Source organism: Siphateles boraxobius, unplaced genomic scaffold, assembly GCF_051911475.1.
Source record: "Siphateles boraxobius isolate OS27281-9 unplaced genomic scaffold, OSU_SipBor_1 65, whole genome shotgun sequence".
In the NCBI taxonomy this organism is placed as follows: domain Eukaryota; kingdom Metazoa; phylum Chordata; class Actinopteri; order Cypriniformes; family Leuciscidae; genus Siphateles; species Siphateles boraxobius.
The window spans coordinates 11,927,397-11,939,962 of NW_027509192.1; the positions used below are offsets into that span (position 1 = coordinate 11,927,397).

General features: G+C 37.6%; 1 protein-coding gene across 6 annotated transcripts; it reads left to right on the forward strand.

Annotated features, from left to right (window-relative positions):
• Positions 1 to 1,259: 1,259 nt before the first annotated feature.
• Positions 1,260 to 12,484, forward strand: hyal4 (hyaluronidase 4). 6 transcript variants are annotated; one of them, XR_013196668.1, is made up of 6 exons: positions 1,260 to 1,451; positions 5,785 to 5,843; positions 6,846 to 7,837; positions 8,207 to 8,296; positions 8,823 to 10,289; positions 10,777 to 12,484. XR_013196668.1 is itself a non-coding variant. In XM_077211021.1 (5 exons), the coding sequence occupies exons 3-5, from the start codon at positions 6,884 to 6,886 to the stop codon at positions 9,291 to 9,293; spliced, it is 1,515 nt and encodes a 504-aa protein (XP_077067136.1). In that variant the 5' UTR covers positions 1,260 to 1,451; positions 5,785 to 5,919; positions 6,846 to 6,883; the 3' UTR covers positions 9,294 to 12,484. The 6 variants fall into 6 exon arrangements, 3 of the variants coding, with proteins under 3 accessions (XP_077067136.1, XP_077067133.1, XP_077067135.1); XR_013196670.1 differs by having other exon boundaries at positions 1,351 to 1,451; positions 5,785 to 5,919; XM_077211021.1 differs by having other exon boundaries at positions 5,785 to 5,919; positions 8,823 to 12,484.
• Positions 12,485 to 12,566: the final 82 nt, after the last annotated feature.

Genomic DNA, 12,566 nt, shown 5'->3' on the forward strand with positions numbered 1-12,566 from the left:
GGAAGAGAATCAGCATTCCTTGTGTTTATCTCCGTTTTAACCCCGGCATCTTAAAGAACCCCATTAAATGAAGAGACAGCTGCACCATAGGACTCATGCACTGTCTTTAAATTAGAGTTGGAGGGAGTGCTTTTTATGAAAAATTTGCTGACAAAGTTTGGTGACTATAACACTATTCACATGGTAATTTAGCACGGTTTGCCATAGGAATGCAACTAATGCTTCCAGAGATCCCACCATGGACATTTGCAATTAGATTATTGCAATCATTTTTTAAAAAATGTAAAAAAAATAAAAACAAAATTATTCTAACCAAAACTCGGGTCATGCGTGAGTTTAGGCATGGAAAAATGTAAATTTGAAAACATAAATACGTAATTCTTGTCAAGATCACAACATAATAATACTGTACATAATACAATAATGTGCTGGAAACACTGTCAATATATATATATATATATATATATATATATATATACACACACACACACACACGCACACCCACACACACACACATACACACACACACACACACTGTTTAGCAAGTGTATTTGCCAAAGATGCACCATTATTAAAATTCAGGCTGATAATAAAATTCTAAGATTATTTTGTCTAAATAAACTAGATTTAAGACACTAATACCAGTCATTTTAAATGCTAAAATGTGATTTTAGGCATCACAATTTTGCACATTTAATTTTGCACTTTAATAAATTATTAGTGATTTTTATATATACTTAAATTGAGCAGATGATGAAAAAGAACCTGAATATTAATACAGGAGAATTGAGCAAACACAATTTTTAATTTAAATGATTTTTTTCTTCTTTTTTCCTCTTTTGCTTGTTTTAGGTCTCATTTGGGGTTTCCTCACCTCTTGTTTTTTTTATTTGCAGCCATATTTCTTGGTAAATGTCTTCTCTACAGCCACAAAAGACAGTGACTAAGAGACAAAAACAAGACAATCACAGGCCACATGGGACAGTAAATCGAGCAGGAAAAACGCTCCCGCAGCTTGAACAAGGCTTGATTGTGTCTGTAGTGTACTAAAACCTTTTGTGAACCTACAGCCAGGTGATTGGAGGATGCTAAACCCGGCTAATGCTGAGTGATGTGGATGAGCGTAAGACTGTCTTGAGTATCAAATGTGCACACACTCACACATGTACTTTCACATGCACACTCAGTCAATGGGATTTAGACTGGAGTCCTCCCTCCCTCCTTCTCTACTCTAATCGCAGTGTTGTGGTTTTCTCGCTGTGGCTCTGTGGTTGTTTTCTCCTCCCTCTCAGGAAACTCTGTCTCTCTCTCTTCGCTGTGTATATAAGTAAGATGTGGGTAGCCTTTTCAGCAGAAAGAGAAAAACTATGCTTGTGTATTGTAGATGTAGAGAGGTGTGTGTAGTGTATCATCAGCCGTATGTGACAGAGACAGCGGCGTGGGATCTACAGGTGAGTGACTTCTAATTATTGACTCAGTATATTATACACACATTTAACATGACACTTTAGACATCAGCATGCTCTCAAAATAAGCGCATGACGAAAAGTAGGCACATTCCATCTTCTTATAGCATTTCTAAAATTGTTGTCTGTGTTGTTCTCAGTCAACTATACACTATAATTCATTGTGTTTTCATTTCTGCACATTGTATCCAGAGTTCAGTAAATGTTTTTGAATGACTGTAGTCACATGGTTTATGTTAACCTGTGAAGCAATATGATTTTTTTGTAAAGTGTCTTGGCAACATACCAAACCTGTCAAAGAGCAATGTTTGCCCTTTTCACTTAGTCACCTAGAGGCAAAAATGTTTACAGTTGGTTTCAAAGAACTTTAAATAGGGACGCACAATAAATGGATTTTTTATATTTATCTGTATTGAATTTTTAATTGTACATGCTAATTTTTTGTAATTAGATTACCTTCCACGTCATCTAATGCTCACTTAAATGTAAATATTTAAAAGCTAACAATTTAATGATATTATTAAATGTAATCGTAAGCAAATCTCGAAATTAATAATCCATTTTGCATATTGTAAGTTGGAATGTTGTGATGCATAAATTCACTGGTAGAAAATAATATAAACCATAGATATTTTAAAATAGCATAAATACATTTAAAGTCCACCTGTGGTGAAAATCCAGTTTTTAATGTTGTTTATATATGTCTAAGTGGTGTTTTTAATATGCTTTAAGACAAACCATGTGCAAATCCATAAGTCGACGCCATTTCTGAGTATTTTCTCCTTAAAACTGCAGTGAACCAAAGACGTTCTCAAAAACGCGGTTTGAAATCGCTGGTGTTTCTGACGTCATAAACTACCTTGTAACCAATCGCGTCAACTAGTGGATCTCTAAGATTGTGTGAGTGAGTGGAGGCGGGGCTAATTTGCATATTCATAGAACCGTGTATACTAAATGAGGCAAGAGTGTAGAGTTACATTCAAGCTTTTTTTCCAAAGAAAAATCGTTTTAATGTAATTTTGGTGTTTTAAGACCTAATTAGTTTTAAGGGCTAAAATTATTGACTACATGGGGACTTTAATATAAAATTTTAATAAAAAAAGAATTCCAATAATAATAATTATCAGCCAGAATTTTGATATTGATGCATCCTAAATATCTCACTGAAAATATATATTTGAGAGCGTTGTGACATTTTTTTTTTTATGTAAAAGTGGCAGGGCAAGACCTCTCTGCAAAGGAAATCAAATGAAAGAAAACCTAATTAGTCCATTCCAAATATATGTGTTCCTCAAAGGGTTTAATTTAAAGTTTACTGTCAGGAAATGTGCCGTGGCACCACTGAGGTCTTTGAACAGTGGCTCTGTAAATATTTGAAGCGAGTTAATCAGAGGGAAGGGTTTACAGATGAGATTACGTACTTCCGGATGAAGAGTTTCTCTTGGGCGACGGCTAGTGACGCTGGAGAAACTGACAGCCTCTAACGTCAAACTTTCCCAGGAGCTCATGATCATTGTGAAGACATCTTGTGGCATAAGGTGAAATTGAAAACATTGTGTCAGTATACCATTTAACCGTCAGCTTTACTTAAAACTAGCTTAGTGTGTCAGCAGTGCCCAAAATAGGATTCTTTGATCTTCAAGAGATCACACTCATCCTTAAACAATCCACCTCAAAGCAAAACACGTCCTCAGATTAACCTGACGTATAACTCTGTTTGGGTTCCACCGTGATTAAGATTGCCTTTTTAATGTTTTGTTTACTGTTCGAGCATCAAATGCAGCAATAAATAACCAAATTAAGCCTATTATCTGTGATCTTGGTGTGTGATCTTTGGATTCCAGTGACTTTGCAGATATTTTCCATTTGATCTTTATTCAATTACACAAAGCTACGGATGTCACAGAACATCATAATTTAATTTAAGGCAAACAAACGATTAAATGGGAAGACTCACGTCGTCCTCAGAGCCACAGATATTAAACCACACATCTTCTGAGGAGGCCAGAGGTTTCTTTATGGCGACTCAAGAAACCTCTCTGTCTCCTGTTGTAAATCTGGGTCGGTCATATTTATGTTTCCAATTTGGATCAAATTCACATTTGGATGGGTTTGAATGAAGTCGCATCGAAATCCTAGCATCAGGTCGACTCCATGCCTTTTGTGGCTTCTCTGAAGCTGTCGCCTGAAAGGTTTCTGTAAAAACCACTCTCACTAAGCCACATGTATCTTAATTACTGCCAGAGAGGGCTGAGGGTTTGAGTAAGCTCGAAAATAAATAAATCTATCTGAAATACAGGCACAATAACTTCAATTCTCCATACCCCAATGTTTATATTGATGGCTAACCGTAAAGCTTCATGGAAAGTTTTATTCATTTCCGCCACTCGAATCTTCTCGCATACTTCATTGCATAATTATATGTGAAAAACCTTTGTCACAAGCCTGTTCTGGATTACAGTATTTTAAGTAAAGCCTTTAATAAGTCATCATGTGTGAAGGTATTCAATGTGCAAATACCATGAAGATCATCTGTGAAGCTCAGTGCAAGCAGAGGTCTTATTATGCAGGAAGTGGTTTTATTCTTCCCCCTCATGGCACGGGCCCGCCGCCAGTCCTAGGGGAAAAAGGAGCTACAGCGCTCTCAGTCAGGCTCTTTCCACTCAATAACAACCACCACGGGAATCCACAATTTGCCTTTATCCGCAACATTCCATGACATACCTAATTTTTCAACCTCTGATTTAGCACATGACTGCCACTAATAACCTTTCAATGCATGCGTTACCGCGATAGTTACTAGTGATTTGGTTCCATGCCTTGCTCAGAGAAATCAGAGACTCCTGATTATCTGTTACCAAAGAACATAATGTAAAATCTTTAAACAAACTTGGAGACTGTTAACCATAATTTTTTTAAATTTTATGCTATCCACACTGTAATAACGAAAGCCAGATGAGAGGTTTTGGATACTGTACTTTTTTTTTACACTTGAGGTACTCTTTGAAATAAATAAAGGCCATTGTATGATATGCCAAAATATCAAATTTGTATGGCATTTGTTGTAAAGACAACTCAAGCACATTTTAAAATGGCTTTCGTGTTTTAAATTTTATAGAGCAATTTACATACTGTTAAAAAATGATCACACAAAAGCATCTGGGCACTTTGTGCCTCTTAAACATTAGTGGAACATGTTCATAATTAATGTGATGAACTAAACCTGGTTACTCTGCTTGTCTGCTAGATCCTGGTCTTAGACTGGTTCAGATCCAGGAATACTACTGTATGTTACACTGGGTACCTACACTTTCAGGCGTTACGTCATTTCTTGTGGTGTTCCTCAAGGCTCAATTTTGGGTCCTCTATTATTTAACCTATACATGCTTCCTTTAGCTGGTGTAATTAATCTTGACTCTCTATCACTAAAATCCTGTAATAAGGTCAAGATCTTAGGAATCATGTTTGACAGTGACATTTGTTTTAAAAAACTTATCAGCAATGTCACTAAAACAGCATATCATCACGTCAGAAACATCACCAAAGTATGTGATATTCGCCCCTCTTCTGACACTGAGAAACTTGTTCATGTATTTGTTACATCTATGATTACTGTATTAGCGTTTTTTTCTAGGTTACCAAATATAGCACTATTAAACACATACATGGACTTCAGAATGCAGCTGCACGAATGCTAATCACATTACGCCAACACTCAGATCGTTTCACTGGTTGCCTGTGTCATTCAGAATTGAATTCAAGATTCTCTTATTAGTTTTTAAATGTCTTGATGGTTCTAATCTAATATACCTTTCTAATTTGTTGAATAAATATACTAGAGCAAGATCGCTTCAAACATCCAATAGTAACAAATGGTAACAATAGTAAAGCACAGCTAAAAATTGGACACTCAGCCTTTAGACATTTCAATCCCATGCTATGGAACTCTCTTCCTGACAACCTACGAGCAAACGACTCAATATGCATACAGTACTTACTAGATACCTGATTAGATTAACAGATTAACTAGATTAATTTGAGGGTATCTGAATTCACACACACACATATATATATATATTGTATTGTATATATATATTGTATTGTATATATATATATATATATATATATATATATATATGAATATCCACCTTGACACAGGCTGGTTAAAAGTCATTGCATGGCACAAAAAAGTAAAGCTAGTTGTTAGAAAAGTTTTTTTTGTTTTTTTTTGCAGATGCCACTTGGTTTCACATTAGGTGGCATCTGATTCCATGAAATTCATACCTTTTTTGTTGTCTTTTAATGCTCTATCATGCAGACAGGGCATCTGGCGAGGGCAGCTATGCTTATGGCTATGTGGGCGCCACACTGACACTGGTGAGAGTATGTGGCTGGATTTGGCCATTACCCTTGTGGTTAACTGCTGGCTTGACTGATGACTGCAACCCCCAAAGTAACATTTGACTCATATTCAAACCAAGCTGAAGCACAAAATGTTATGTTTATGCTTGACCTCTCCTTACTTTGCACATTTAACTTGGCTCAAGACTTAGGGCATCACATCCATCTTAAACATGAACATCTTAGCCATTTTAGCCATAATCTACTGTGTCAGTAGCAACCCCAGTGCTTTATTTCTTGAATGTCTATATACATTCATTCAGTGGGAAAATCTTCACAATTTTCAGCTACTTAATTTTAGCCGCATTTTACTTTACACTCAGTCATAATTGCCTTTTCCTTGCCAAAAATATATATTCAAAGTTTGAACCATTGAATTTAAATGCATTCTAATGCTAATTTTAGGTTTATACTAAGAGAGCATTTAAAACATGACATGAAATCAAAACTGATGTACTTCATTAATACTCTTATTGCAAATGATTCATCAGTGCATGTTATTCTTAAGAAAAACAATCATCTCTGTAATCTTTACTCAAAATGTAATAACTTGCTCTGCCTCTAAAATGACTTGTCCAATAAAATCATCCCAGAAGCACAGTCTAATGTTATCCAAAAAGCTATTTAGGAATTGTTTTAGAAATCTCGCATTCAGGTTTGGATCAGTTCTGGTATGCAACACCCTATTTTCATGATGTAAACCATTTCAAATATATCAAATCTGATTGTGAATGCCATTTCATATTGATTTTAGCTACTGTTAAACTTAAGTGCTATCAGTAGCTAAAATAGTAGATCATGACCCAAGCAACGACAAGTTTAAAGTTTCAATTCCTGCATGACTTGATAAAATATCTACCTTGAATGCAATGCAAGTGGCCTTGAATAAAAGCATATGCTAAATGTAAATATAGCAGCTATGGTGTAAAAATGGCATAACTCTGTTAGCTTACCTCAGACTTTTTTTGTCCCTCACAGGATGATTGACAGTTGCCTGTGCTGAGTCACGTAGCAGAATGCCCGGTGTGCCCTGCGGGGCCTTGCAACACCACACTGTGCCGGTAGCCTGTGCCATCATCTGTTCCTGGCTGTTGATCCTGGTCCATTCTGCCTTTTGCCAGAAACCTGCAAAGCTGCCCCTGGTGGGCCGCAAGCCTTTCCTGGCAGCCTGGAATGCTCCACTGGATATGTGTACATTGAAGTACAATATCAACGTCAGCCTTGATATTTTCCACATCAGTGGCAGTCCACGAGCCGTCCACACGGGCCAAAATGTCACCATCTTTTATGCCAACCGCCTGGGTTACTACCCTTTCTACAATGAGCAAGGGGTTCCCATCAACGGAGGCCTACCTCAGAACAACAGTCTTGAAGCACATTTTCACAAAGCCCGAAAAGACATAGCGCATTTCATCCCTTCGGAAGACTTCCGTGGACTGGCTGTGATCGACTGGGAGTTCTGGAGGCCACAGTGGGATCGTAACTGGCACAAGAAAGACATTTACCGACAGCAATCCCGTGAGCTGATCAAACAGGCCTACCTTAATGTGACCGACGAACAGGTGGAGGATCTGGCACGCTTGCGCTTCGAGAAGAGCGCCATGGAGTTCATGCAGGGCACGCTACAGCTCGCTACACAAACTCGTCCGCATGGTCTTTGGGGTTTATATCTCTACCCTGACTGTCACAATTACAATGTACATGCACACGACTACAGCGGCACATGCCCCCTACAAGAGAGCCAACGTAATGACCAGCTGTTTTGGCTGTGGAACAGCAGCACTGCCCTTTTCCCAGCCCTCGCTATACGCAAGAGCCACACAGACAGCATTCGCAACCTGCACTTCTCGCAGAACAGGGTACTGGAGTCACTTCGACTGGCCTCCCTTACCTCATTGCCCTATGAACTGCCTACATACGTATACACACGCCTGGGGTACAGAGACGAGGCCATGGCTTTTCTGACTCAGGTAAGTGCATATGTTCAATGAGAATTGTAAAATGTACTTTGGGAATCATACCCAAGTTCTTGGGTATACCCAGGGGAATCATACATAAGTTCTTAATACAATTTAACCTTACAGTAAACATCCCATTATGCTAGTCTCTCTATACTCATAAACCATTATGGAGTCTGAAAGCAAGAGCTCCCTCTTGTGGTCCAACAGAATAGATAAAGAATATTAAAAAGGATGTGTGAATGCTGGGTTTGATCTCAATGACTAAATTTAAACTTATAATAATTTCAGTAAAATTATTGTTTTAAGAAACTGTGGCAGGGAACTAACATTCTAATGATTTTATGTCCATATACAAACTAAATTATTTTCACTTTACAGAATGACTTGATACATACGATAGGAGAAAGCGCTGCTTTGGGAGCTGCAGGATTTGTCATTTGGGGGGATCTTAACCTCACTTCCTCAAGGGTAAGATTCTTAACACGGTTTCATATACCAAGATTTGTTAACATCAGAAGATTCTTACACATTGGTCAAGACTGCTGTTTATCAGTTACAAATCTGCTTCAAGAAGTCAATTCCTAGATCAGGCATTTCAAAAATGTTCATTGTAAAGGGTGTATGGAACAATTCAGAGAATTTACCATTTTGATTCTGCTTTGTATTAATGACTGCAATTATGAGATTAATTACAATTATTTTTATCCAATTTCTATGTCTCTCTTTAAGTTTAATTTGTCCAATTTGGGTGTCCGTGGCATCAAAAAGTTTGAAAATGCCTGCCCCGAATATTTTCTGCCATACTTTTACGCATACATAAGGGCACCAGATATGATTTATCATTGGGAGTGCAACACAATATGGCATTCACATTGATTTCTTGTTCAATAGAGAACGCATTAAAACACATATACTTGCCAGCTAACTTTACACCAAGTTCCCTGCAGTTTAATGCCACAGTTTTAACTTCCTGAGAATCCCTTTGTCCCCTCAGCACAACTGTTCCAAAGTCAAGGCATTTCTGAACTACAGACTGGGTCAGTACATTACTAACGTTACCCGGGCAGCAGAAGTCTGTAGCGACTTCCTGTGTCAGTCCAACGGTCGCTGTGTCCGTCGAGACCCACAGGCACCACACTACCTGCACCTGAGCCGCGGCAGCTATCGGATCCTGTCCAACCGAAACGGCACCTTCACCGTGACCGGATGGCACTCTCAGCACGAGCTCCAGTTGCTCGCCGACAGGTTCCACTGTCACTGTTACCAGGGGTACGAGGGAGACCGCTGCGATAGCATAGAGCCCGAGGAGACCGAAGAGGACAACATGATAAAAGAGGACGTGGACGAGGAGAATAAGAACGAACCAGAGGAGGTCCACAAAGACATAAGGGATACTGCTGTGCCTTTACAAAATGCCTTCATCCTCACTGCTCTACTTCTTTTGTTGAACTTCAGTTGTATTTAGAGGTGAAGTGTGTAATTTGTGAACCACCAGCATCATCAGGTGGAACAATAATCATGTGTAAATGTTTCCCCAAACACTCCCCCTGTCTGTGATTGGTCAATCAAACAGATAGCCCCGCCCCAAACTCACACACCATTGGTTAAGTCAGTTACTGTGTTGGGCTGGACTGATTAAAAAACAAACAGAATAATGCCTGGTTCAGATTACACGATTTTAGCCCCATTTTGGCACGATCCGTTTGACGTAGGGTGTCGTGGGGATTTGTAAACGACAACGGGCGTCGGGACGCAAGATTCGATCGTATCATCTCGTATAGTGTGTCATAGTGGGCGACAACCTACGTCGCGTCTGCGATGCTTCACGACATCACGACAAAAAGACTAGCATGTTTAATTTTTTTAACGGTCGTCCACAACGGGTTCCGTCACATGTATGAGGTTGACCAATAGGAGCACAGAAGCTTTTCCGTACACAACTTTCAAAAATGGCGAAACGAAAGAGAGACGATGGTGCTAACGTTACTAGGTGGAGTTATGACATGGAGGAAAGGTTCGTAAGAAAACAATATTTTACCTCAAGTTCTCTTTGGAGGATTGACAGCCCATACTGTCCTTTTCGAGCAATCCAGGAACGTGTCCATTGTTGGGTTTTCTTTCTTTTTTAAAAGTTTTTCTGAACACAGGACAGCCAATACAACACTCACCGCTTCATCCATTGTTTGTTTATGTTCGTTTCCGGAAGTCACTCGCTACTAGTTTCGTCTTCTCAATGACATCACGCGCGTCATTAAAGACGGCACGCGATGACTGGTCAGGAAGCAACGTGTAGTCTGATATGTTTCTTGTCCACGACACGACAAGATTTTAGGAGTCAAAATCGCGTAATCTGACACAGTGACTATCGTAACAGACAAAAAAATCGTGTAATCTGAACCAGGCATAACACTACAGAGCCAAATGTTTACACTAGTGGTCAACCAATATGAATTTTTGATGGGCAATGACAATTTCTTAAGCCCCTTTCACACAGAGATTCTAGAAAATACACAGATAATGTGTCCCGGGATAATTTTATTCATCTTAAAATTTTACACTTTTTTACAATTTTACACACAAAGTGTTAACTTTGCAGACATTGTTTCGTCCTTCCTTTGTTCCTTGACGAACACAAACCTTTTTCTTTTTTCCTTGACAAACACAAACTTTCCTCTTTAATGTGCAATGTGAAGTCGTGAACATTGATCTGCATTTAAAACAGGGGGTCAAAGAGTCGCAAGATAACTACATCATTGCAACGACACATGAGTCCTTTGTGGACAACATTGGACCTGCCTTTTGTTCACACAGGCTGCGTTCTGGGACTGATCCCTGCAATGTTACTAGGTCCCCATCCCGGAATCGATCCCGGGACATGTTTGCGTTCACACAGAAGGCACTCTAGCAATTCTATGGCAATTTTCTGGGATCAACACTCTGTGTGAAAGGGGCTATAGAGAGCAGAATGGCTACTAAATTATATGTATCATCAGTGGTAAAGATACTAAATAACATGTTACATAATATTTACAAAATTAGAAATGAATCATTTGAAAAAAATCAATATGGAAAAAAAATTAACTATAAATATGTGAAAATTTTATATTAGAAAAAAAATCGTTATACAGAAAGATTTTATTTATAAAAAATGTAAGACACTTCACCTTTAAGAAAAAGTGGTCAAAGCGTCACTTGATGGCACATCATAGTTTTAATATTTGTGATTTTGGATTATTGAAAAATAATAATTGTTACAATGGTGCTGTGTGATAATGTAGATAAGATGCACACCTTGTTTGCACAAACTTCAGGCTGAATATATTCTAATAACTGTTCTGGATGAATGCTCAATGATTATGTTAATTTGTCAATGTTTTTTAACAGGAAAGGTCAAATCTATGCTGTTTTTACAAAGCACCGACACCAAGATGCTTACCGTGATGTATATTAGCAAGCTTATCTCAAACACCACTGCTTGCTGTCAGCGCACTTCAAAGTCATGGAGCGCTGGGTATTCAAATATTACTTAAAATTAGGTAAGATCCATACATGATATAAGTGTCCTGCTTTATAATCTAAACTGGCCAAATAGTATATCTGTCAAAATAGCTACATAACAAATCGCTCAACATAATATAATTACAGACTATATTACTGACTTGTGCTAATGGAGCAAAATAATCCTTAGCCTATTGGATATAGTCATAAAATATTATGTGCCTCAATTTATAATATTCATATTTATAAAAAAGAAAAACAGATAGAATACATAAAATCATGTTCAGATGTTACTGTTCTCATCAAATACAGTACAAACGCAACACATGACAGATGTCATTACCATTATACGAAACAATCCTATTTTAAGCTTTTATCAATATTGCACAATAGAATAAATCATTGTACTCGTCAGAATAATGATGGGAAAACTCAGTGGACACAACCAGAATTGAAGCTAGTTAAATTTCATTACAAAAAAGTACAAATTATCTCATGTTATTATTATTTTTTTGTCCCTCAAATTCCTGAAGTGTGTGTATAACCAAAGATTATAAAGATGTATGCGTTTATACATGTAAGTTTCCATTTGTTAAACTACAGAATGCTGTGGTGGGTGAAAACACATTATGATTGTATGTTAAACTGTGCTTGTCTTTTCTGTTCTTGTCTAAATGAAGCCAGAATGATTGATACTGAAAACAAAGAAAGGTATATACCTCAGAATCTTTCAGTACTTTGAATACTTTCGATTAGCAGAATCTGCAAATTTTTAGAAACCGTTTTAGATGTCTAAAGATTGTATTACATGTCCAGTTTCAGGTTGAAAGATAATTGGACCGTATTGTATCCCTATTGTCTGACCCGTTTTGATTCAAGATATACATTTTTCTCAAATACTGAATTTTGTAGCATGTAGACTAGTTAATATGGGAAATTATTATCAGAGCCTTCAATATCTGTCAAAGTGTCTTTTTTTACCTCAGTGCTAAACTTTGCCAGTGTCCAAATATATTTCCATAGAGCTCTTTTTCATCTCAAAGTCTTATATGCAATGTGTATTTTTTTTTTTACATTAATCAATACAATTAACCAAATACCCAAAGACAAATGTTGCTTGACTCTTGATGCACTGCAAATAAAGGATTGTAGCCTGGTCTTGATTTTCACTGTCAAACTTTTCTTCGAATGCACAGGAATTGCAACTAAGTTAACTGTACCTTAATTTACAAACAAAATC